Source organism: Podarcis muralis, chromosome 11 (assembly GCF_964188315.1).
Source record: "Podarcis muralis chromosome 11, rPodMur119.hap1.1, whole genome shotgun sequence".
Classification (NCBI taxonomy): Eukaryota; Metazoa; Chordata; class Lepidosauria; order Squamata; family Lacertidae; genus Podarcis; species Podarcis muralis.
Window position 1 is genome coordinate 14,703,811 of NC_135665.1, and position 25,899 is coordinate 14,729,709.

The 25,899-nt window shown below is 39.7% G+C and overlaps 1 protein-coding gene across 10 annotated transcripts in view; it reads right to left on the bottom strand.

Annotated features, from left to right (window-relative positions):
* AOPEP (aminopeptidase O (putative)) overlaps window positions 1-25,899 on the bottom strand; it is a 180,662-nt gene that overhangs the window by 149,823 nt on the left and 4,940 nt on the right. For 9 of the 10 annotated variants that reach the window (XR_013394626.1, XR_013394627.1, XR_013394621.1 and 6 more), the window contains exons 2-6: window positions 24,317-24,445; window positions 22,223-23,203; window positions 15,313-15,479; window positions 10,497-10,653; window positions 7,384-7,632 (exon numbers count right to left, since the gene is read on the bottom strand). Coding sequence is in view for 3 of the 10 variants with exons in the window: in XM_077936063.1 (XP_077792189.1) it covers window positions 7,384-7,632; window positions 10,497-10,653; window positions 15,313-15,479; window positions 22,223-23,031 (1,382 nt within the window). In the remaining 7 variants the exon portion in view is untranslated. The remainder of the gene's footprint in view (window positions 1-7,383; window positions 7,633-10,496; window positions 10,654-15,312; window positions 15,480-22,222; window positions 23,204-24,316; window positions 24,446-25,899) is intronic. The other variant, XR_013394624.1, reaches the window with a different exon arrangement.

Consider the following 25,899-nt stretch of genomic DNA (forward strand, 5'->3'; position numbering starts at 1 on the left):
TAGCTAAGAGGTAGAACATTTTCTCATAATGCTCCTACAGATAATATGAGTAGGCATGCCTAAAATCATCACTTTTATCACTTGAAACGCTTTGTCATAGTAATCTTTAAAAACAGTTTACCACATGAATGTGACTGTCCCAAAAAAGGACTTCTGGACTTAATCCATGACCTGCAGAATGTTTAAAGAGTCAAGCTAATGATTGGACAGTCAGCAAATAAAAGTCCGCAGCAACCAACCAGCTGTGATTCACACACAATTAAAAAATGACTAAAAAATTGTGTCCTAGAACAGTAAATAAAATAATAATAATAATAATTTATTTATACCCTACCCATCTGGCTGTGTTTCCCCAACCACTCTGGGCGGCTCCCAATTGAATATTAAAAACACAGTACAGTACAGCATTAGGTATCAGTTACATATTATGTAAAAGTAGAGAGATTATGTAAATGGGAAACAAGAAAATTCCACTAATTAAAAGGTATTCATAATGCAGTTGAGCCCCCCCGTAATATTAGTTTATTAAAAAAAATCTAAGTCTTAAGCTTCTGAAACATGTTCTGGCATTTCTAAAGCAGAAAACAAAAAGATTCTGAACAGGAATTGACATGAGAATGGAAAGATAATGAGCTAGATTTGCAGGCAGTAGGTGGAGACTTCATACAACTGAAGACCCAAAGTAGTCACATTTCTGAAGAAATGTGGTATAAGCAGATACTAGAAATACTATGTAAAAATAAAAACAGGGAAGGGAAGGGAAGGGAAGGGAAAAGAAGAGAAGAGAAGAGAAGAGAAGAGAAGAGAAGAGAAGAGAAGAGAAGGAACCAAAACCCTTATCTACATGTTGACCGCAACAATCACCCTAAAGCCATTTCAATTTTATCCTATCATTAATATGAGAGGTCCCCAATGACTAGCAGCAGTTCTCCAAGGTTTCCAGGTAGTAGTGTGTCCCAGACTTGACTGGAGATGCCAGAAACTGAAGTTGGGATCTTCAGCATGTAAACCATGCTAACTAGTGCCCCTTCCCCTATGTATGAGGTCCACATAGCAAAAGTTTGAGAAGGTGCATTCTCAGGGGCTGCCTTCCTCACCACGTTACAGATCCTCCCTAAGCAGATCCGAAGCTTGAAGCCTTTTCAAAAGGTCAACCTCTTTGCGACTGGCTTTTAAGTGGTCATCAGATGTTGGACAACTTATAATGGTTATATTATAATGCAATGGAATGTTACTTCTATTTTGCTGAAGTGTTTAATGTGTTTCTTACCCTGAATATTTGAGATAGGGAGGATTCTGTGCCTCTAATCAAGGGGACATCCTTCCCCTTGAAGGATTATTTCCCAAATTCATTCCACTCTACACTGTGGTATCTCCCTAGTGAAATTCTACTCCAAACCCCAATTTTAAGACCATACAACTCTTCCCAATCACTCTAGTTCTCCTGCCTTTTATATGAAAGAGCATATCTTCCCTGTTGCTTCATACTTCCCATATTCAGGTACCATGCAGCAATGTACAAGTTCTCAATTTGTATACTCCAAAATGTTGAAGTGTGGAGTGCGCCTGTTGAGGATACTCCATTCCATTCTTCTCCCAGCAAGTTTTCCATTTCTCTTCCTCTCCTCGATAGTTGGCCAATGTTTTGTGGCAGCTGAACATGCTTAATCTTCATAAGGCTGTATTGGACTTTACCACTCTCCCCAACTAGGATTATTTTCCTAATTTCCTAGGGTCCCCCTAGTCTGCTGATAAATCTCCTCTTATGCATGCGTAGTACATAAGATCCAGCATTCAGAAAACTGACTTCATCAACAGTATACTTGATTCAGGAAGCACAAACAATTAACGCCATGTTAATCAGGCATTCTGTCATCATTTCTCTATATCTGAAGGCACCCTCTGTTTGAGACAGTTATATGAGTAGCAGAGAATATGCTGAGTACTAAACATCTCAAACTAGTTTTAATGGCAGTTAAACCATTTTTGTATGTTTGATGAAGAACAATATCACAGTATAAAGCCAAAATAAGAACGCTAAAGCCTGCCTCTAGGCAAGCCTTTTAAAAAACTAAGCCAGCATCTGGAATACACTGGAGTTAATGTCCTAACTAGATACTGACTGCATTTTCATATGATTGATACAACAAAGGGCCTATGATAGCTTTTCGTTTGCTACTAATATATAATGAATGCTTCAAGAATAGTACTTACTATTTATCCCTACATTATACTGACAGTCAGCTGCTGTTATCTTTCTGGGACGTTCCTACCTTATGTCTAATTAATTACTTCTAGCCATTACTAAATGTAGAGATGTATAAAACTTGGCAGACACTTGTCAACGCTCCCCTCCTCCCCACTCTTGCCATCAATTTAATGCTATAGGGTAAAGGTAAAGGGGACCCCTGACCATTAGGTCCAGTCGTGACTGACTCTGGCGTTGTGGCACTCATCTCACTCTATAGGCCAAGGGAGCCGGCGTTTGTCCGCAGACAGCTTCCGGGTCATGTGGCCAGCATGACTAAGCCGCTTCTGGCAAACCAGAGCAGCGCACGGAAACGCCGTTTACCTTCCCGCCTGTGCGGTGCCTATTTATCTACTTGCACTTTGACGTGCTTTCGAACTGCTAGGTTGGCAGGAGCAGGGGCCCAGCAACAGGAGCTCACCCCGTCACAGGGATTCGAACCACCGACCTTCTGACCGGCAAGTCCTAGGCTCTGTAGTTTAACCCACACCTGAAAGCCTGGAAAGACCACATGGATAAGCCAATGTTGCTCTTTCCAGGAAAAAACCAGTTTGTGTTCGACAAGAACTGCATACAGTATATCTTTTTTCGATCTCCTTTTCTCTCCTCGCTTTCAAGGGAGTGGGAGAGTCAAACCATACTGGACTCTGTTTAGTTTTGCAAATGTGCTAGAAGTTTTATTCCTGCGCCACTAGGAGGAGTGCATGAACAGCTGCTACAGGGCTGCACTGCTATTGCCCCATCTAGAGAAAACACTGCAGGTAACCAGAGCACGTAGCAACAGCTTTAGCATCTTACATAGACAATTGGTTACAACTCAAATGATCACTGCTCTACAGAAAAACACATAATGGTCAGAGTGTTGGACTGGGACCTGGGACACCAGGATTCAATTCCCCATTCAGCTATGAAGTTCACTGAGGGACCTTAGACCATCTCTTAGCCTAGCCTAACCTCACAGGGTTGTTGTGAGGATGAAATGGGGTGGATGAGAACCATGTACACCATCTTGAGATACTTGGAAGATAAAGGTGGTTAGTTAGTTAGTTAGTTAGTTAGTTAGTTAGTTAAATGTTGCTGAAACAATCAAAGCTCAAAACTCAATAAATCTCAGGATTCAGAGAAGGAAAATAGGTTTACACTATTATTTTTTAACTGTGACACTTTCCTGCAGCTTCATAAAGAGCACATCTAAAAATTTGCTTGTGATAGGCACCAGTGGATACCAGGAGCCTCTGAAAATAGGAAGTGTGATGCAGAGCAAGAGAACAGGGCTAATGCTGGAAACAGCAACTGTGGAATTTCAATTCACTGTTCTGTTGACTTGAAAGGAACCACTGGATGATGGCAATAAGAACCTAGGCATTGTCAAACAAAACAAAAAACCCACCCCTAAGTTTCTATTTAAGATCTAGAAGCAGGCGGGGCTGCCTCTAATTATTTTTTTTAAATAAGTAATCAGGTTTCTCTTACCATATAAAAGTCCATAGCAAATTAAAAACATAAGGTGATGATACATGCAAGACATATAAGTAAGGTTTCAAAGGAAGATTTTCCTTTAAAAGGCGTCGGCAGGTCTTGGAGGAAAATGCTGCTGAATCTGCTGTGGTGGCCGCTGGAAAATACAACCTCAAGCCTCTAATTAAGCTCTTCTGCGGAAGAAGCACCATCATTTCTTCCTACTCTGAAATGTGAGATAACCATCCCCCTCAAATAAGAGATGGTACTACTTTTGTGCATTAAAAATGAAGTAGCTACAAGGCTAATGAGGAACAGACTTGCCGACGTACATGGACACACACATACAATATCCCAAATCTAAAGATAATGACTGAAAATTTATGGCTCTTTCCTTCTCTGGCAGGCTGGAGTACAATTAGAATTCTCAGAAAAGCAGATCCTTTGTGCCAGCAGGCTGCGTTATGTTTATACTACTGCAGATAGGCCAGCTAGATGATTAAATAAATACACAGCGCAGCAACCTTTCTGCATCAAAATAATACATAAAGTAGTAAAGGAGCGCTGGAATACAGGAGCGTGTCTGAACTGATGTCATTGCATTGTTACAGTAAGGACTGACAGGAATTAGATGTACAGAATATCTTGCACCATCAACCAGAAGAACATGTTATAAATTTCATGTGTGTGTGTGTGTGTGTGTGTGTGTGTGTGTGTGTGTGTATCACAAACACACACACACTTTTAGGTGTCAAAAAGTAGTCAGATATGTAAGCATCTTACACTTACCGTATTTTTCGCTCTATAAGACACACATTTTCCCCTCCAAAAATTAAGGGGGAATGTGTGTGGAGCAAATGCAGGCTCCTTGGCTTCAGCGATAGCAACGCGAGGCCTCCGAAGCGCAGTGGGAGCGCTCCCGCCACGCTCCGGAGGCTTTGCGTTGCTTTTGCTGAAGCCTGGAGAGCAAGAGGGGTCGGTGCACACCAACCCCTCTCGCTCTCCAGGCTTCAAAGATAGCTGCCTGAAGCCTCCGTAGGCTTCGGGTTCCTTTCGCTGAAGGGTAGGTGCCCCTTCAGCTAAGATGCAGTGCCCCTTCAGCTAAGCGGGAGGAGAAATGGAAGGGGCTCCGTTTCTCCTGCCGCTTCGCTGAAGGGGCGCTGCGCAGAGAGGGGGAGTTTTTTTTTCTTGTTCTCCCCCTCTAAAACAAGGTGCGTCCTATGGTCGGGTGCGTCCTTTAGAGTGAAAAATACGGTATGTAACAGCACAAGAAACATGGAAAAGTGCCCTTCTTTTCACTTCCTGCTTGTAATTGAGACATTAAAAAATTGGAATTATTAGAATAACCACAAAAATATTTCCTTATGCACAAAGACACATTCACATGTAGCACTTTACTCTAAATTTAATCAGGTTTTACTTCCATCATAATTACTTTGCTCTGGTTTCATTCATGAACTCATTTCTGATGCAATTACTCCCCACTTGCACTATATCCTACCAGCATGCTGGGAATTCACCTGTTATTTTATCTGAACATGCACTGTATTATCTTGAACAAATACTATATACAAAGACCTATGAGCCACAAGTAGTTAAACAGTCTTACTATCCCAAAAGGAAACAAATGCATTAACAACGGTTTGCCTGTTCAGAACATTAACCTTGTTTTCCCAAGTGTGTAATGACATAAGTCAATTTTACCATGGTTCCCATAGTCTGTACTATAGTCAAACCGATGATCAATGTCAAAATATGAAAAAACCCAACAATCTGAGTTTATGGTGACCTTCAGGGCCACCTTGAGTGAGAAGCTGATGTTTGTGTCTGCTACCAGCACTGATTATCAGGTGCTGAGGTTGTGCAGTACTATGTATGTTATGATTATATAGTTGGAACCTGGAAGTGGATAGAAGTACTGTAGTTCTATATCAGTGGTAGGCAACCTAAGGCCCATGGGCCGAATGCGGCCCAATCGCCTTCTCAATCCGGCCCACGGATGGTCCGGGAATCAGCGTGTTTTTACATGAGTAGAATGTGTTCTTTTAATTTAAAATGCATCTCTGGGTTATTTGTGGGGCCTGCCTGGTATTTTTACATGAGTAGAATGTGTGCTTTTATTTAAAATGCATCTCTGGGTTATTTATGGGGCATAGGAATTCATTCATTCCCCCCCAAAAAAAAAAATATATGTTCCGAGGGACGGTGGACCAGCCCATGGCTGAAAAAGGTTGCTGACCCCTGTTCTATACCCACCAGAGCAAGAGCTTGCTCTCGTAGATATGGGCCCCTCACAGGTGAGAGATAGGAGAGGAGTATTATTTATTAGCACTCCTAATATTAGGAGCATGAGTTTATAAGTGCTTCAGAGATCAAGCTCAGCAGCGGACCTTTGTATGTGGGTTGTAATATGGCTACATGTCAGTAATTATGTATGAGTTGTTGATGGAGGTAATGAATGATTGTAGTGGTTGTGTGAAATAGGTGCTGAGTGAGATTTAGTGACCGTTATGTATGTTGCATTGATTGAAATTTGGTATTATATTGCCTTGCAGGTGCTGTAGCTTTATTTATTTTGGTATTATGTTTATGTACATGGTATTGTTTCTGCATTTTGTTATGAATCATTTGACACGGTTTTATTGTACTTTCTAGGTACAATATATATGCATTTATCTGTTGTAAACCTCTTCGAGATCTTTCAGTGCAGTCTATAAATGGAAATAACATATAAATCATCATATGAAGGGGAATCTCCTTGTTTACAATACAGTGCTATTAGTAGTTCTGTCAAAATATGGAAAAACCCAAGTGCTTATTAGGACATAACATTTCAAATAACCCAATACTGCCACCAGCTACCAGTATTAGAATCTCGGAATCTCTTTGGTAAGTATATAAACAATGCTTCCACATATCCTTTCTGTCCTCGTAACAGCTCCGATGGGAAGGTCTATTTTGTGCTCCCTTTTCAGAATTCCCTGAATAGCTCTTTTGTGTCTGCAGAGCCCAAGAAACATAACTGATGGTCTATGTGAATCATTTGTACCATCCATTAACTAGATTCCTTCAGGGTGCTCAAAATCAGAACAGGATCTCTTTCACTTAAGAGACTCACTACCTCCAGACTACACGCCTATATTTTAAGGGTGTCATTTGTGGCCTTATGTTTTATATTTGTTCCCATAAATCAGCTAGCACAGCACACTGCTAACACCAGTGGAATAATTGGTATCTATCATTGCTCTCCTTCTGATACATATGTTGAAGGAAGATATTTCAAATATAGTAATTTACACTGCAGTTAAACAGTTGATATAGTCATTATTTATATGCCTATTATTACATTTATATCCCACCTTTTATCTTATCTGGCCATTAATTAGCCTCCAACAGCCAAAAGGTAGTAGACATGGTCCTTGCTATCTCCACTGGTTCTCTTTATCTTAACACAGTCATAATTTTCAAAAACACATTTTAAATTTCCAAATAGCTACAGCTGAGCTATGATTTACTACTACTGGTCTTGCATCTCCTGAAGTACAGAAGGTATGACAAATATAGGTAGGATTTTAAACAATGCTCTTCTGCCTGGTAAGGACAACAGAGCAAGGTAGATTCCGAGAAGAATTAGCAGATGAGTAAACATGCATGGAAAAATAGAAAAATGTCAATACCTGGCCATTCCAAGACTGGAAAAGTTGGGTGGAACAATCAAGACATCAAGCCTAGAAAAGGGATGGGTACCCAGGAGATCATAAGCAGCTGAGAGACACTGAGGAATCAGTTGCAGTAGAACCTCTTCGCAGGATTTCTTAAGGCACTGAGGAGCAAAGACACGATGAGGAATGACCACCTGAGAAGTGGCAGCAGGATCTTGGAAGCGGCAAGGATATGGCAGATGACCACAAGTCTGTTCTAACAACCTGAAATTGAAAAATAATATCTTATTTCTAGTAAGTAAAGTTCTGAGCATACTTAGGTAATGCAGCTACGGATAACCAGAAGTGGCCTGCTGCATTAGGAAGACCCAAAAATGGGACTGCCACAACTATTGATAGAAAATTGGATGGCATGGAAATATGCTGCTCTTAAGAAGATTCAATATAAAGATTAACCTTTTGCTGATATTCAGGGTTTCTGCTGAAATATTCCCTTACACATCAAGTTGGTCTAGTGACATGTGGCTTGGCTGACTTGCTTGAGTCTGCAGGTCTGTAGGAATGTCTCTGCTGTACAGCCACTTTCCAACTATTATATATCCCACAACCTTGAGAATATGTTTTAGTAGTGATTAAAAAAACAAAACAAAACAATGCTCAATGTAATTAAAGGGGTTCAAGTCTAAATTAATATTTGAAGACCTGAAATTAATATGCCATCCACTGATCCATGTTGGTTCTCACACAGGTATAGTTGATAAAGAATAATACAAGAGAAAAAATAGATGAAGCAAAAAAATCAGGCATATATAAGAAAAAACCAAGATCCTAAGAAGAAAACTGATGTTTACTTTAATCAGTTGGAATGACATCCTTCACATACTACAAGAATTCCTAATTCCTAGTTCTTCAGGCTCATTAGGTACTAATGTAATGTAGGCTTGAATATAAATTGCTTTTGAGTTACGTACTTTTGTAAAAGCTGAGATCCAGCTCTGAGGCCTTTACAGCAGTTCCCTCAATGCAAAAAGTGAGGTTTTAGGGAACAAGGCAGAGGACCTTCTTGATAGTGGTGCCCGCCCTGTGAAACTCCCTCCCATCAGATGTCAAGGAAATAAGAAACTATCTGACATTTAGAAGACATCTGAAAGCAGCCCTTTATAGGGAAGTTTTTAATGGCTGATGTTTTAGTGTGATTTTATAATTTGCTGGAAGTTGCCCAGAGTGGCTGGGGCAATCCAGTCAGATGCACGGCATATTTGAGACTGAGGCATCCCATGAGAACCATGTCTAATATTTTATAGTCCAATGTAAATTGTTGCACAACTGACCATGATGGTGTTTTCTAGGTTTATGTCTTTCACGTTGATTCATTTGCTGCTTATCACAGGCTAATGCCTTGTTTCCATATCCTTCTAAGCAGAAAGCTTCTCCTGAAAGTTAATCCATATGTATCACTGTTGCACTTCTTTTCTTAGCTTCTTCCTTCATTTGTATCACAAAAGGGACATTATTGCTCTAACTGACTACATGGATACATATTTCTGTTTCTAGGATTGTTCCTCTTCAATCCAAACATAACTTCTAGATTTTTTAAGACCTACCCTATAGGTAAAAATTATGATGTACTTCTGTTCCAGGGCTACAGAATTTAAACTACACATCTTTCCTTCCCATATTTACAACTTTAACAGCACCCTATTAGGGGGACGCGGGTGGTGCTGTGGGTAAAAGCCTCAGCGCCTAGGGCTTGCCGATCGAAAGGTCGGCGGTTTGAATCCCCGCGGCGGGGTGCGCTCCTGTTGCTCGGTCCCAGCGCCTGCCAACCTAGCAGTTCGAAAGCACCCCCGGGTGCAAGTAGATAAATAGGGACCGCTTACTGGCAGGAAGGTAAATGGCGTTTCCGTGTGCTGCGCTGGCTCGCCAGAGCAGCGATGTCACGCTGGCCACGTGACCCGGAAGTGTCTCTGGACAACGCTGGCCCCCGGCCTCTTGAGTGAGATGGGCGCACAACCCCAGAGTCTGGCAAGACTGGCCCGTACGGGCAGGGGTACCTTTACCTTATAATTGCTCATTTATCAGAAAAGGAGGGTGGTTCTTCTTTATTATTGCCAATACCTCCATGCTCTGAAGAGAACATGAATACGCTAAACATAAACCATCTTAACCAGGGTTCACAAATCCATTTAAAGCTGTTGTTAAGATGAGAATTCTGGTCAGCACTGATGCAATTAGAACAGTAAGGCATAGCTAAACCAGACATGAGAAAGGAAAGAGAGTGCAGAGCTCACTCCTGACTCTTAACCTGTTTATCATCTGTAGAATATTGGATAATAAATTCTTATTGCGTGAAGATGTTCTGAATGATGTTTCTAATCTTGAATAGTATACAGTCAGAACATATTAAAAGCAATGTATTTCAAAATCCTTTGAACAAAATCTTGCCATGAAATTGATGATCTGTTACAGACTCAAAAACATTAAAAACAAATGTATCACAACTGCAATATGTTTGTCTGTGAGCCTATCATACTACAAATATGTGAACAAACAGCAACTATTAGAAACAGGATACTTAAGACATAGCTGAATTGGAAAAAGGATGGAAAACATGGGTAGAAAGACACAGTACTGCTTCTCTATGAATTTTAAAAAATCCAGAGTTAGAGTCTCAGAAAGTAGACTGCTACTGAACGAAAGGATGTCCACTTAAGGAGCACCTCCTTAGTATTATGAATGCAAATAGAACATTTGCAACCATACAGATGTTAACTGCAGTGTTTTGTTTTGAACAAAAGCAACTTAAGTGATTTAAAAACAAGATTATAATGGATTATAATGAAGACAAAAGAATAGTTCATAGTTTAGGAGTTCACTTTTCACATACTTCAGCGAATCCATGTAGAAACAAATTCTATTACTCAAAGAATGCTCTCTTTTTTTTCAACATAAGCAACATGCCTTTGCTCATCCTTGCCCATTGGAGTAATTTCTCTTATATGGTTTCCCTTTGCTTTGATTAAACATGTTCTGCTATTGTTCCTTGACTATGATGACTCATTTTCTTGTATAACAGAAAAAAATGGAATGCTCTCTAAAGTACATATTTTTCAACTGTAATCACCGACCTGACATCCGCCTTTGACAACAGTGGAAAGAGCCCATCATTCCTCTGAACATCAGTTGCGCAAGTTTTTCTTTTAACTTCTGCCCAGCATCCTGCAGCAATAGTGAATGTAGATGCTGGCATTGGCATGGTCACATAATAAAACCAATTTAATACACCTATGAAAAAAAGAGCACAAGTTATGCTCTGCATTGGCACTTGAGCTGCTAAATCCAACACATTGTTCTCTGATTCGACTTCCCACCAAGCCTAAAGGTTAGATTTCTTGTTGTTATTTTATTATTCAACCATACTGTTTTTAAAAGATCATACTTTATGACTATATAGAAGTTATTTTTTCTACTATCTAGTACAACAGTGAAAAAGTAAGCCTTTCACTTCATGAAAATATCAGGCAAAAGTGTCACGGTAGCGTTCACATCTCCACAATCAGACCTGTTTCCATTTTAATAGCTTTGGATCTATAGAAATAATCCAATACACTCAATTTGATACTAAGGGTTGAATCAAGAAGGACCCTCTAATAGCTTCCTTTCTATAGTATGGTTGAATTTTAAACATCAGATGTAACTATTTCTCAAGCATCATCTAACTCAGGTATGGGGAACTGGATTGCTCTTTGAAACTTGTCTTTGTACATAACAGATGAAAGGGAGTATGGATTTTTTCTTAATCTTGAGATCCAGTAAACTGGGAGGAACCAAAGTAGTTCTTAGTCTCTGAATGCTGACAGGTCAGCTCTGTTGTCCTTGAAGCCTGATGTCCTAGTTCACAAATGCATGACTGCGATGACTGAAATACCAAATGAAGACTTGCACACCTGAAGCAGCTATCACAGATCCAACCAACACTACAGACAGGGGTTTCAAATCACACAGTGATTTTCAAACACAATCAGTATATTGTGCAATCAACTTATAAGTGCACATGTGAATTGAATTTAATTACAATTAATTACAATTTAATTGTCTAGCAAAACAAAATCATTTCTCAAAAAGATTTGACTTCTTGAAATAAGGAATGTGATGAGAAAATGTCCTAGAAATTGGAATAAAACAATGTCAACTAACCTCTCCACAAACAAAAATAAACCCTCATTAAATAGCCAATGTAATCTAATCTCCATACAAACAAATCATGATGAATGCTCAGTGGGTTGCCTGGAAGTGGCCACAGTGGCAATTTTCAAGTCAAACAGTAAACTGAAATTATATGAGGGATAATAATTGAAGAAAAATCATCCAAACTGAGAGTCATTGATCCCAAACAAAAAAGATGACAAGGGAGAAAACAGTATAAAGAAAACAAAAAATAGGGATACACAAACAGGGGGTTTAGTACTTAAACAGTGGTTTAAGTACACAGCTTTGCAAACAGTGTTAAAAGAACAGGATATTTTTACCAATCCTGCACTACAGTGTAATGAAAACAGTTAAATAGGATAAAACACCTAGGTTGCAGGCAGCACCAGCAACATTAATCAGGAGTGAAATTGCAACATGTGAAGTTTCATAAAACAGCTGTTTCTCTTTTTATCTTTTTCTCTCTCCTCACGAAGAGATTCCAGAGAAAAGCTGCTTACATACTGCATACCACCACCACATCTGCTATGCACTACTCTATCATTGTGGCTTAGAGACAGAGCTGTGAACCAGGAAGTCCCTGGTTCAAATTGTTCATCTATTATAAATTACTAGGCTGCCTTAGGGCCAAAGCACACAGTGACGTAAAATGGAGAAATGTCCCTATATTCACATGTGTGCACAACATTTTCTGCATATAAGAGACAGCTTCCCCCAATTCTAGATGTAAATTGATAGCTAAATAAATGTGGATTCTCCCATCATGCTGAGTTTGACTCTTGGGTATATCACTATTTCTCACCCTCAATTTTTCTTCTGAAATACAGTGGTACCTTGGGTTACAGATGCTTCAGGTTACAGACACTTCAGGTTACAGACTCTGCTAACCCAGAAATAGTACCTCGGGTTAAGAACTTTGCTTCAGGATGAGAACAGAAATTGCACGGCAGCAGTGCGGCAGCCCCCATTAGCTAAAGTGGTACCTCAGGTTAAGAACAGTTTCAGGTTAAGAATGAACCTCCAGAACGAATTAAGTTCTTAACCGGAGGTACCACTGTATGGTGATAATTGTTGCTTAATTATGTTAATGTTCATCTCAGTAAGGATTACTAAGAAAATGCATATGAACTGTTGTGAACACTTTAAAGTTATGAAATGATAACTACGATTTTAGGACCATTCCTATTGACACATAGACTGGGATCTTGAGTTTGTTCACACTAGTAGGAGTGCCCTGAGCAAACCTTGATTCATGTGATTCTCCCCTCAATGAAAGGGTGGGTGTGACCCTTCCTAATTCCCTCTCTCCCTTCAGCCCCCTGGGCCACTGGAAAATTTGCTCTGCAGGATTGGGGGAATCTGCAGGACAGCATGAGAGGAGGCACAGGGGGAAGTCAGTAAAAACTGACACTCCCCCTTCCCTTCAAGCAGTGTGATCCTTCACTGGATCTTGATCCCTTCATGAACGAAGTCCTCTTCTGAACCCAGCCCTTCCATTTACAGAAGCCTTGCTATGATCCAAGCTATAGTTTATTATTATCACGGTTCTACAGGATTCGTGGATTGTAGCAGCTGTAGTCCTCACCACAGCTAGAAATTCTGAAACTGTGTTCACATTGTTGTTTAGTCATTTAGTTGTGTCCAACTCTTCTTGGCCCCATGGACCAGAGCACGCCAGGCACTTCTGGCTTCCACTGCCTCCCGTAGTTTGGTCAAACTCATGCTGGTAGCTTCGAGAACACTATCCAGCCATCCCGTCCTCTGTCGTCCCCTTCTCCTTGTGCCCTCCATCTTTCCCAGCATCAGGGTCTTTTCCAGGGAGTCTTCTCTTCTCATGAGGTGGCCAAAGTATTGGAGCCTCAGCTTCACGATCTGTCCTTCCAGTGAGCACTCAGGGCTGATTTCCTTCAGAATGGATAGGTTTGATCTTCTTGCAGTCCATGGGACTCTCAAGAGTCTCCTCCAGCACCAGAATTCAAAAGCATCAATTCTTCAGCAATCAGCCTTCTTTATGGTCCAGCTTTCACTTCCATACATCACTACTGGGAAAACCATAGCTTTTACTATACGGACCTTTGTTGGCAAGGTGATGTCTCTGCTTTTTAAGATGCTGTCTAGGTTTGTCATACCTATGTTGTATTCCTATTGTGCACGATATTTCTTGAAACTACAAAGGATTCAGTCATTTGCCTATTTTCTTTTGCAGTCTCATTAATCTCTCATTTTAATTCTTATTATTCCTCCTTTTATTGTTTCGAAGAACTCACTGAACTTTAAAAAAATTAACTAACTAAACTTGATTGTCTTCTTCTCTGTTCTTGATGCAGCTTTTCTCTTTTCTTTGCCTTTCTGCCCTTAATGTTAAATTCTCATCTTCCTCTAGTATTTTTGGTGCTATTGTCTCAAGAGTATGCCCTTGTGTGGCTCCCTTGGACACAGCACCACCTAGGGTGGAAATGAAAGAAATATTCATGGAAGCAATGCAAATTTCCATGTGGCACTGAAATGGTCCAACTGGTATGCAGAAACACTGGCAAGACTTTGAACTGTGACTCAAGTTTCCTGCAGTTCCTACAGCACGTTTTAAACAAAACTTTGCATGTAAATAGCTGGTGGAAGATTCCAATCTGTTCACAAGCTATGCAGAAATATATTATTTGAAGCAACATTATTTCTACATTTGGAACAATAGTGCTATATGTGAAAATAGCATTCTACGTATATTATTGCAATTTAAATTGTTTTAGGATTGATAATAATATATTTTACATCACTTATTCTCATCGAAAACACATTGAAATAGATTTGATTTATTTTAACGGTTCTTGTATATGTTTCCCCGCCACTTATCATCCCCTTCAATTAATAATATTGCTGTCTTTGGTTTAAGTTTGGGTTGTTGCTCCCTGCCTTCAGAATAATATTGAATTTTTTTTAAAAAAAAATCCACTAAAATATATTAATCTGACACTGAAATTAGCACTGATTTGCATAGAACTTTTTTTTACCAAATTATTAGCAAAATAATGTCAGAATTGGTTAAACTGCTAAAATATGTAGCATTTCATAAACATTATTTCAGTTACAGAAATCATTCACATACATTGTCACCATATATCTTAAAGGGTATGAGGAAGGTTCTAAGATTCCAGTTATAAACATCTATATGTGGAAAATGTCCAAAATGAACTTAGTGGGATTTACTTCTGAGTAGCATGCATATAATCAGGATAAGAACAGTTAAGCACATAGGCTAGATCTAGACATGTCAGAGAAGCGATTCAGTTAAATGTGTTGTAAAGTCATACAGGGAAATCCAATAGGGAAAGATGGGATTCCACAGTGCCATCTGGTGTCACAGTGTTATATCACATATAAAACGAATATACAGTGGTACCTCGGGTTAAGTACTTAATCCGTTCCAGAGGTCCGTTCTTAACCTGAAACTGTTCTTAACCCGAAGCACCACTTTAGCTAATGGGGCCTCCTGCTGCTGCCGCGCCGCTGGAGCACAATTTCTGTTCTCATCCTGAAGCAAAGTTCTTAACCTGAGGTACTATTTCTGGGTTAGTGGAGTTTGTAACCTGAAGCATATGTAACCTGAAGCGTATGTAACCCGAGGTACCACTGTACAGTTAAAGGACTACTGTATGTAGCAGAAGCTCTGTTCTGATATAAAACACTTATTAAATGTCATTTTGTAGCATACATTCAGATGGCAAATACATGCTGTACCTTCTTCAGATTCTGTTGGTTCCGCTACATTTTCACCACTCATTAAAACAACAAAGCATGCATCTGCTCGGACTGTAGCTTGCCATGTTGACATGGCAACAGGCGGTTCTTGGCATGGAAAAAGGGCCCTGTTGTTTATTGGAGACCCCGCTGTATAAACACATGGCCTATAGGGAAGAAAAAAAGATAAGAGTGAAGTAATGTACACCATAACTGCAGAAAACCGAGTTCCCAGTAGGAATGGAAATTAAAAGTATCAATACCCACAGTGCATCTCATCTCCTTCTGTCCTCAGAAGAAAGAATAAAAACACTGGATTTTTTAAAATGCATCTTTAAATGCAATTTAAAAAACGTCTGGGTTGCTCTTTCATTTCTTGGCAACCATAAGGAAGGACAGAAACACAAGACATATTTGCTACAAAAGAAGAACACTTTTTCACTACTTAGAATCATCTCATAGTACGGAAATATCCACAAACTGATCAAATATCAGATATATATGATCAAATATCACAGATATTATGGAAATATCCATAAATTGATCAAATATTTTATAACAAGAAAATGCCTGCCATTAAGGTAGGTTTGACTGGCTGTGTGAAAGGATGGTCTGGCTGCTGTAATTGCAGTTCTCCAGCGTGGGAGCACAATGACTATCAGGGCAGTCCACACACAGTGACACTGCAGCTTCCTGCAGAATCCCTGTCGCTGAGGGTCAGGTCACCCAGTATTAGTGAGGGAAGGCAGGCTGGGTCCACAATGGTTTCCCAAGTCCAGTGCTTTGCTTTCCCCACACTAGTGAATGGCAGCCACTCACATATGTAGAAAATAGACAAAGGTTGTATTCAAGGAGTTGTTTGGAATGGGGGCTTACCCTGAACTAGCCTCTGGCCATTTCATGGTCTGAACTGGGGCAGGTTTTGCCACCTTTCTATCAGCATAGGTCCACCTGTATGGCACTAGTCTGGATTCAGAATTTTCATCAGCATGCCAGTCCGGATTAAACAAAGCGTGGTTGACTAACAGATCAGACACAGGATTCGGTTTTTGTACATATGACAGCTAGAATGTTGTTAATTCTCTGAAATGAGTAGTTTACAATCTAATTAATTTATTCAGGTTACACTTCTTTACAGAGATACAGAAAGTCTATTCAAATTTTCAAACTTTCACATATTAAGTACAAAATTTTAAATGAAATAGTTAGGAAGCTGCACGGCCCAGTGACCTTTTATTTCTGTCTTCTCAAGACTTTTACTGCAGTAGCCCAGCAGGGCCCACTCTTTTATCATGATATTCACTGAAGGGAGAGGAAGCACAGCCAGACCACCTGTTACCTGATGCATGCTGTTATCCTTCCACACAGAGAGACTTTAACGCTAGAGCTAAAAATATTCATAAGAATGCCTTTATGGAACTGACTGCCACTCTTCTCTTTTTTAAATCCTCACAAACTCTAGTGGGAAACGTCCACCTATTCACCAGACTACACTACATTAGGCAGTGATTTAATGAACTGTTAATTCATGGAACAGAAATATTAGACTTGTTAAGTCACTTGTTAACTAAAAGGTCTCCAAGCAACCTACCTTTAAAAACATAAATATACAGCATCTTGCTTCAAAATCATATAAAACATTAACATTTTCAAACATCGCCTACAATTCATTACACTCACACCTCATAACAGCCATAAGAAGCTTTGGCAGCACACTAACAGTAGGCCAAAATCATCCCAGTCCATCAGAAGTCTGTGAAAAAAGCTAAGTATTTACCTGGCACTGAAAACATGTCAACAAAGGCATTAGACCTCACTGGGTAGGACATTCCATAGGTAGGAGACAACTGAAAAGGCCCTCTCCCTTATTATCACCCTCAGAAGAGGAATCCAGAGAAGGACCTCAGAGTGCCTGGGTAAGTTACCCAATAACATGTTTAGACAGATCCATGGTTGTCATGGTGAGCATGAAGTCCCACACAGCCCCTCTGTGTGATGGTTGACATTAACAGTCTTAGGACCTCTTAATGCAATGTCAGATATCATATGTGTCAGCTCAGGTAGGGAGACGGTTGGGCAGTAGAGTGGGCAGTACACCAACAGTATCCCCAATCTGTCTCATTAGCCTAACACAAAGTACAAACACTCCAGAAAAACCAAAAAGATGGAAAACAAACTGAAGCTCAATCCAGATAAAACTGAGGCACTGTTAGAGGGTGGTTCCCTAGACCGAATGGATGGGAGGTTGCCTGCTCTTGATGGGGTTACAATTCCTCTGAAGGAGCGGGTGCGTAGCTTGGGAGTACTCTTCACTCATCTGGTGTAGCTTGAGGCGCAGGTGGCCTCAGTGTCATGGAGTGCCTTCTATCAGCTTTGGCTTGTGGCTCAGCTGTGCCCCTATCTGGACATGGATAGCCTAACGCTCCAGTGACCTCTAGGTTTGATTACTGCAACACATTATATGTAGGGCTGCCTCTGAAGATGGGGAAGACGGTTTGAACATATTACACCGAACCTGGCCCAACTGCACTGGCTGCCAATTAGTTTCCAGGCCCAATTCAAAGTGCTGGTTTTGACCTAAAAATCCTTAAATGGTTCAGGATCTCAAGGATAGCCTCTGCCATACAAACAGTCCCAGACTCTGCATTCATCATCTGAGGCCCTTCTTCATGTGCCTCCTCCATGTGAGGTCCAGAGGGTGGCAACGCAAGCATGGGCCTTTTCTGCAGTGGCTCCCCATTTGTGGAATGCTCTTCCCAGGGAGGTTCACCTGGCACCTTCATTTTATATTTGTAGGTGACAGTCAAAAATGTTACTCTCCAACCAAGCCTTTGGCTGATTAATATTCTACAGCCTTTTAAATGTGTTTCTGGGAAGGGTGGTTATTGGGGTTTTTTCTGTTTTAGCTATTTACTTGTGTTTTTAACCTTGTTTTTATTCTGTGAACTGCCCTGAGATCTTGTGATGAAGGGCAGTATATAAATTTAATAAAGAATAATAACAGTCACGTAAGCCCAGAAATTTATCTCCCCACCCCACTTTGAAGTCTTGGCATCAAGACCAGTGGTTGCAAATCCGCTGGGGTTGGTTTTTCAAGGAACATCCTGCAGCTCTCCTCTCCTTGTACGGAGAGCAGCAGTAAATGCAGTCCAGGAGCAGATGAACAAAAACAAAACAAAACAAAACAAAACAAAAACCCTGCTTCGCACATTTCCTGCCAGTGCTGGGGGTCCCAAAAAACCATACAGTCAAACAACTTTCCAACTTTACCAGTGATGTAGGGCAGAAAACTTTCCAGTGCTTTATTTTTCTGCTAATACCTATTCATTAGCAATTATGAATGGATGCCAACCGCAAATGCCATATTAAGCAAGCTTGGCAGTTTCATTACTTTTAACTTTTACTAAACACATGTAAAATAAACATGCTGGATTAAATCACCCTCAGAAAAGGTTCCAATGCCAAACTGAAAATTTTCCCATGCAAATTAACTTATGCAGATTACCCTAATTCAGTTTTTTTCCTGGAAAACCCACATCAATGAGCTTTACTCCAGCAGACTTCACCCTATTATCCTACCAGAGTCAAAAAGTGTTATGATATAACTTTATGATTTTGCTATATACAATGCTACTTCTGTATCTTCCTAGATCGCCCTCACAAATCCACATTAAAAGAGCCCCTATTGGTATGCAAGTTTTCTATGTGCATGTATTTTCATTTACTGGAAGTTCATTCAGTCATATGAGCTTCTTCCAGAAATATGAAGTGGTAGAACTCAAAGGCAACTTTACAATGCAAAGGAAAACCAGCCTAGTCTTTTTTTAAAACAGCACTTCAGGGACCACATATTAATACATTCCCACACAGTACAACATTAATTTCTAGTTTGGCAGACCCTCTGTGCTAGAAAATCCTTAAAGTGGCTCCAGATATACAAACTTTTGAATCATCCCCAGGTCCTAATGGGAAAATTCCATGGAGTGTGTACACAGCCATAGTTTGGAATATAGTCATCCAAATGTAAAATTATGAATTAATTAATTATTAATTGTTATTGCTGCTTTAAAAATAATTTACCATGTTGTTGCCTTTATGGTTGTTGGTTTTAATTTAAACCACTTTTCAGCCACAATGCCTCCCTAAACAATAAAAATGCTTATGACTGATACTTTAGTGGTACCTAAGTGGGAGCTTTATTGTAAAAGCAATAGGTGACATCCAATATCACATAAATGGATTTGTGTGCTTGTGCCACAGGACTTTGGGCCAGATTCAACTAAGCTGCACTAATCCTAGTAGCATAATGGGACTCCCCCACTTTCTTCCCTGTATGCCCCCCACCATCCCCAAATCTGCTTGGGAAGCTCAGGAAAAACTACAGAGCAGAGTACAGCAGGCAGCAGAAGAGAGGAAATTCTTATGTCAGGCAGTCAAAAAATCCTTTCGCTGACAGAATGATCTCCTTAGTGTGAAGTTGAATTTCACCTTGTGTCTTCCTCTCCTCCTCACTGCAGCTCTCCACGCACCCCCAAAATCCTCTCTGAAAGATTAGATGACCCTTTAGAACGGGCTTTGAGGATGCATTGAGAGCTGCAGAGGAGAGAAGAAAAAATCCAATGCATATGTAGAAATTCACTGGGCAACTGGGCAGGAATCATTGGATGTGACTTAAAAACAACCTATGTTGAAAGCATTACTGTAAAAAGTTTCACTCTCACTCAACAGCAACTCACCTTAACAGGCAAGGGACTCACATCACTATTTACAAAGATTTTCTGAGTTTCTGCCACACACACACACACACAGAGAGAGAGAGAGAGAGAGAGAGAGAGAGAGAGAGAGAGAGAGACTTCACTACTAGCTGTAGCAACTCATAATCCGTAAGGGAGGATGTAAAAGTAGTGGACAAAATTTCTTGCTCCAGAAACAAGAGTATGAGAATGGAACAAAATAGTGCTTGTCTCCTCCGTACATCCAAGCTTGAGGTGCTTGGCAGTTCAGACAGGGACAAAGTGGTTGACCCCCACTGACATGGAAGGAACCAGGAAGAAGGCAACGAAAATATAGTTACAGTGTGCAGATAGGTGAATACAGCCACAGGTGTAAGTTGCACTCTGAGCTTTATAGGCAAAATACAGATTTGAGGACGGTTTCTTTCACTGTGTAGTGTGGCATAATTCAGAGAACTAATACAAGCACAGTCTAGGAGAAAGGAAGCTTTTCTCTCTTGTTATTGCAGAAACACTACTGGCCAATATTAGCATAGGATTTTTTAATAAAAAGCGAGCAAGACATAACAGAGGTCTGTAACAATCTGCTCCCATTAGAATTCCAGGACAAACCCAGCTTGCCACAAAGTATATGTGGGTAGTACTGAGCACATCTCAGAAGAGATAAGTGCTTCCTAGCATAGAATTTATCAGTAAATGAAGTTACCACTATAGTATGCTCATTTACATGTTACAGTGGTATCTCGGGTTAAGAACTTAATTCATTCTGGAGGTCTGTTCTTAACCTGAAACTGTTCTTAACCTGAGGTACCACTTTAGCTAATGGGGCCTCCCGCTGCCGCCACCACGCAATTTCTGTTCTCATCCTGAAGCAAAGTTCTTTATATGAGGTACTATTTATGGGTTAACGGAGTCTGTAACCTAAAGTGTCTATAACCCGAGTACTACTGTATAGTCAAACTAGACAGTAGGACTCATGAGTTATCTCTCCATGGGTTTTCAAAATGGCAAGGGCAACCACAGGGAAGCAATTTGGATCACGGCTGAAGAAAGGGGCATTAACTATTTTTCTTATACAATTTTTCCAAGCTAAATTGCCCCATCCTTTTCTGAAGTTGCTGCTTGTCCATGGGACAAAACATACAGGTGCTTATATGTTTTGTACCAAGGGAAATAGCAGCTTCAGGAGAATAGGAATTAGGGAAATGGCCCCAGGAGAGGGAGATTAAGTTTGCCCTTCCCCCAGTGCTTATCCTACATGCATGTATCCTTTTAAAAATATGGTCATAGATTTACCTCGGGCTTGCCCAGTTGCACTCTTGATAAAGGATTTTTTTCTACTTAAGCAAACATTTATTTAATAGCCCAGGTGTCAAGGGATGAAAAAATACAAAAATAAAAGGCTTGTCTCTTGTAATCTACATTAGATTGACAAAACAGCCAAGAGCTCAAAAGCTGCCATTAGATAAGGTGAGCCAAATGACAACAGAGAAGTAGACAAGGTGTGTGGTCCAGGAAAATGATATACTACATATATTTAAGCTGTTTAATTTCTTAAATATTTCAGATTTTTACAACTTTAGGCTTTTAGTACTACTAAATAATATATGATATTATTAATGTTAATATTATTATATTGTTTATATATGCATAGAAAGATAAAATCGCTGTTTGGCTTCTGCTAAGCCATGTTCAGATTCTAACAGATAAATTAAAATAAGTTTTTTTTCATGTTAAAGAAACTTACAAACCTACCACATCCAGAACATTTTAACTTACTATTAACAAAACATATCTTGCCCTCACTACAAAAGGATTTGTTATATGACCTCTTAACTCTAGGTAATTGAAGAAATATATAATAAAATATATAGTAAAGTGAAAATGCTTTACAGAATATGTTTCTCTCCAATACCTTTTATCCAAAATGCATCAATCAATTGTTCCCTGATTTAAATAGTTAGACTTAAAGAAATGCATTCACTTGTTCCAGACTTAAAGTGATATAATCCTGCTACACTTTCATGAGCACTGAACTCTGCCTGCTTTGCTACCTATCTGTCTGAATTCAGCCTCAAAATGAGATTGTTATTTATAATTCAACTCTGCCCCATCAGGCACAGAACACAAGTATAGCAAGTACACAGAACACAAGTACACCAAAAACTGATGCATACCTGTCACATTGGTCTGTAGTCCAGCTCAGTGATTTTCCTTCTGGCTTTGTTTTGTAACATATCCTGATGGCACGAGGGAAGTCTTTTGGCAGCTGGACACCTGCTTTCCTGATCTCCAAGCTCCAAGCGCCAGTAACAAACAGAAGCTCTCCACAAGCAGGTGCCTGGCTGCACAGTCTGTAAAACTGAAGCTGCTCCTTCCAATGATCTGCAGGTAATGTCACAAGTTTATGCACAATCTGATTTCTAAGATCCCTTGGATCCTTGGAAGCATCCATTAACTTGGCAGAGCTGGTAAATTTCTCAATGCCTGGAACTACAGCAACATCTACCTCTTCGACCTTTAACACAGATAAATCACAGCAGTCCAGGACCAGCAAAAAATCTTCACTCCCATGAATCTCAATGTCACAGCAGTTCTTTGAACTAGAAATCCCAGAAGCCAGTTCCTTGTTGCCATGACTACCGTTTTTATCAGAAGTATCATTTTCACCTTTACCACAGACAGCAAAATCATTACATCCACTTTTAGTTGAGCAAGCACTTGCATTTGGCACAGGAACGTAGCAGGCTTCAGGTGCCTGAATACAGCAGGTTCCATCTGACTGAGAATGGCAAGCTTCTTCCACCTGTTCACTGTCTCCTTTTCTGCATCTGCTGTCAGTGTCAAAGAACAGAACTATAGTGCCACCAATTGCATGGCTTTTTAAGTCCACATCCAGATCCAACACATAATGCCTTACCAGCATGTGGCTAGTATTTGCCATTAAGGGCAAATCATCTTTGGTAATGTCAAGCTCCATCTTCATATGCCAGACTTCTATACAGCCACAGTCACTTCTCTTTTGTAATCCTTGTTTTTTCTTAAATTATCTTCCCGAACGCCAGTATGCTACGTTTTCCAGGTGTCACAAACGGCTATTATTTCAAATAATGTGTTCTTTATACGACGAATGGAACCATAACAACTTGTATTTTACCCTGTGAAGAAGAAAGCAATCAACTGTCAGGTGTCAATTTAAACAAGAGCTATAAAAATGGAACCAGACCACACTGAAGGTTATTGCTAAATAATAAATATTTAAAGAACAGATATTAAAGTTTGCTATTCATATGATATATACCAACCATGCAATCTGCAGAAGAATTGAGTTCAGTGAAGAAAATTAAAAGGAAAAATCATCTGCATAACAATTGGGGAACAAAAAGTGAAACAGAGTGCAATATCATGTCAACTGAATATAAGAAGCCTCAACAATATAGCAGCACTAACATGATCTTATTGCTACAAACCTACAGAAAAGTTGAAAGTATTATTGCTTTTCCCTTTTCAAGAAGTGAAATGTATCATGTCTAATTTCTCATCTCAGAATGGCATTGCTTATTATTATGCTATGAATCTAAGTAACAAGCATGACTGAAAGCTAAATGGCGTCACGTGTCTCATACCTCAAGAGAGCAATAATTTAATACATACAATGTAACTCCAGGGATTAATGTACTTTTCACATTAGGGCTGCACTCATATCAGCACTTCTGGTAAATTACAAGAAAGTCAGTCAATTTACAAGTAGCGCATTATAAATATTCTTTTGAGATTGCTCATGGAGATTTTTCAACTTCATACTTAAATACTCCAGGTATATAATTACATCTTAATAGCTAAAAAATCCATTAACATTCTGAATCAGAGACTTCTCACAGCAAACAAAAGACTACCATTCATATTCAAATACCTTCACACTGAAGTAAACATAAAATAAAATTCACCAACACCAGTTGAGATAGAAAGCAGTTTTTCATGATTGTACAAAACATATATTTATTACCCTTCACACAGTAAATTAAAAATTGCACACCATTACTGAGCTTGTTGTTTTTTCATTATCTTCTAATCAATACAGTACTGCATTCTTTTTTCTATTTTCTAAGGTAGTATGAAAGAACAATATAGTTGTTTTAATAAGGCATAAACTAACACACACATCATAAACCCTCAAGTTTGAAAGTCTTGGTGACAGCCTTCCAAGGCAAGGACATTGTGCATGAACAGTGTTTCCCTTCCACAATTAGATCAGTTTTCTTTGCTATTACCTTCTTCTATGTAAATATGGATGATACAAAACAAGACCCATTTAGAGTTAAAATAACGATACTACTCATTCCATGAAAACAAATCCACTGGCAGTTGATTTTCAGACAACATGATTTTGTTAAATGGATCTAAAAACAAAGAAAGGAATTGCTGTCAGTATATCCCCATGCCTTTATTCTTTGATTCACAATATTTTAAAGCAGCTATGGCGTCTGTTCATGTTTTGTCATTATACTAGACTCTAATGTAATAATTAGAGGCATTAACCAAATTCAGAAGCACAAGAAAACTGTATTCTCTAGCAAGCTGGTTTTACAAAGCACAGGCACTTAGTACAGTATACAAATCAATAAGATGGTTTTAGACATTGCTACATGCTGTTTATTACTCTAATTAAGATAATTAGAAATGTTTATACAGTTATGAGCAGCAAAAAGCACGGTCTCATATTACTAGGTACATATTTGTTTTTCTGCCCTGAACATGATATCTACGCATTAGAAATGGTACTTCTCACAAGTATACCTATTACATATGCGTACCTATGTGAACAGCAAATAGCTAATCTGAATGTAGAAAAGAAATAAGAGAAGCAGAGAGGACAAGGGAAGCAAATTGACAGTTAAAATGGACAATGTAGGAGCAGAGTTATAAAAAGGGGGGGGACTGACTTTGGAACTTTTTTAAGTACAGGGAAACCAAAAAATGAGCTGAAATTCTTGAGAAATGCAAAAGGGTGGCTCTATGTAATTAATTTATAGTTCAGCATTGAAAAATGAGCACCCATGGATTTGTTTTCAATCACTTTTGGCAACCAGAAATTGAAACCAGCTTACAAATATACAAAACAATAAACAAAATTAAAGTATGTTTAACCCAAACATTACAAATGGGTTAGCTATGAAACCATGAATTGAGACCTTGGAAAATGTTCTGTAAGGATGCATGCTACACTTTAGATTTCATAGTCACATAGTAAGGTTGTTTGTTACATTATACTGTTGCTTATTCCCAAATTACAGCAACTATGTCCTAGTTATGCCACAGACAGCCAAGTTACTATGTTGATATTGTTTGTTGCCCTGTTGATGCTATCTGGCATTAGACAGAATGGAACTGCTTTTCAGGGGCCATATGGGATTGTGCGGGACGCGGGTGGCGCTGTGGGTAAAAGCCTCAGCGCCTAGGACTTGCCGATCGTCAGGTCGGCGGTTTGAATCCCTGCGGCAGGGTGCGCTCCCGTTGCTCGGTCCCAGCGCCTGCCAACCTAGCATTTCGAAAGCACCCCTGGGTGCAAGTAGATAAATAGGGACCGCTTACTAGCGGGAAGGCAAACGGCGTTTCCGTGTGCGGCTCTGGCTCGCCAGAGCAGCGATGTCACGCTGGCCACGTGACCCGGAAGTGTCTTCGGACAGCGCTGGCCCCCGGCCTCTTGAGTGAGATGGGTGCACAACCCTAGAGTCGGACACGACTGGCCCGTACGGGCAGGGGTACCTTTACCTTTAGGGATTGTGCATGTATGAATCCCAACCATAGGTCCCAACCATATTTTAGTATTCGTGCAATGTTCTACATATCCTTA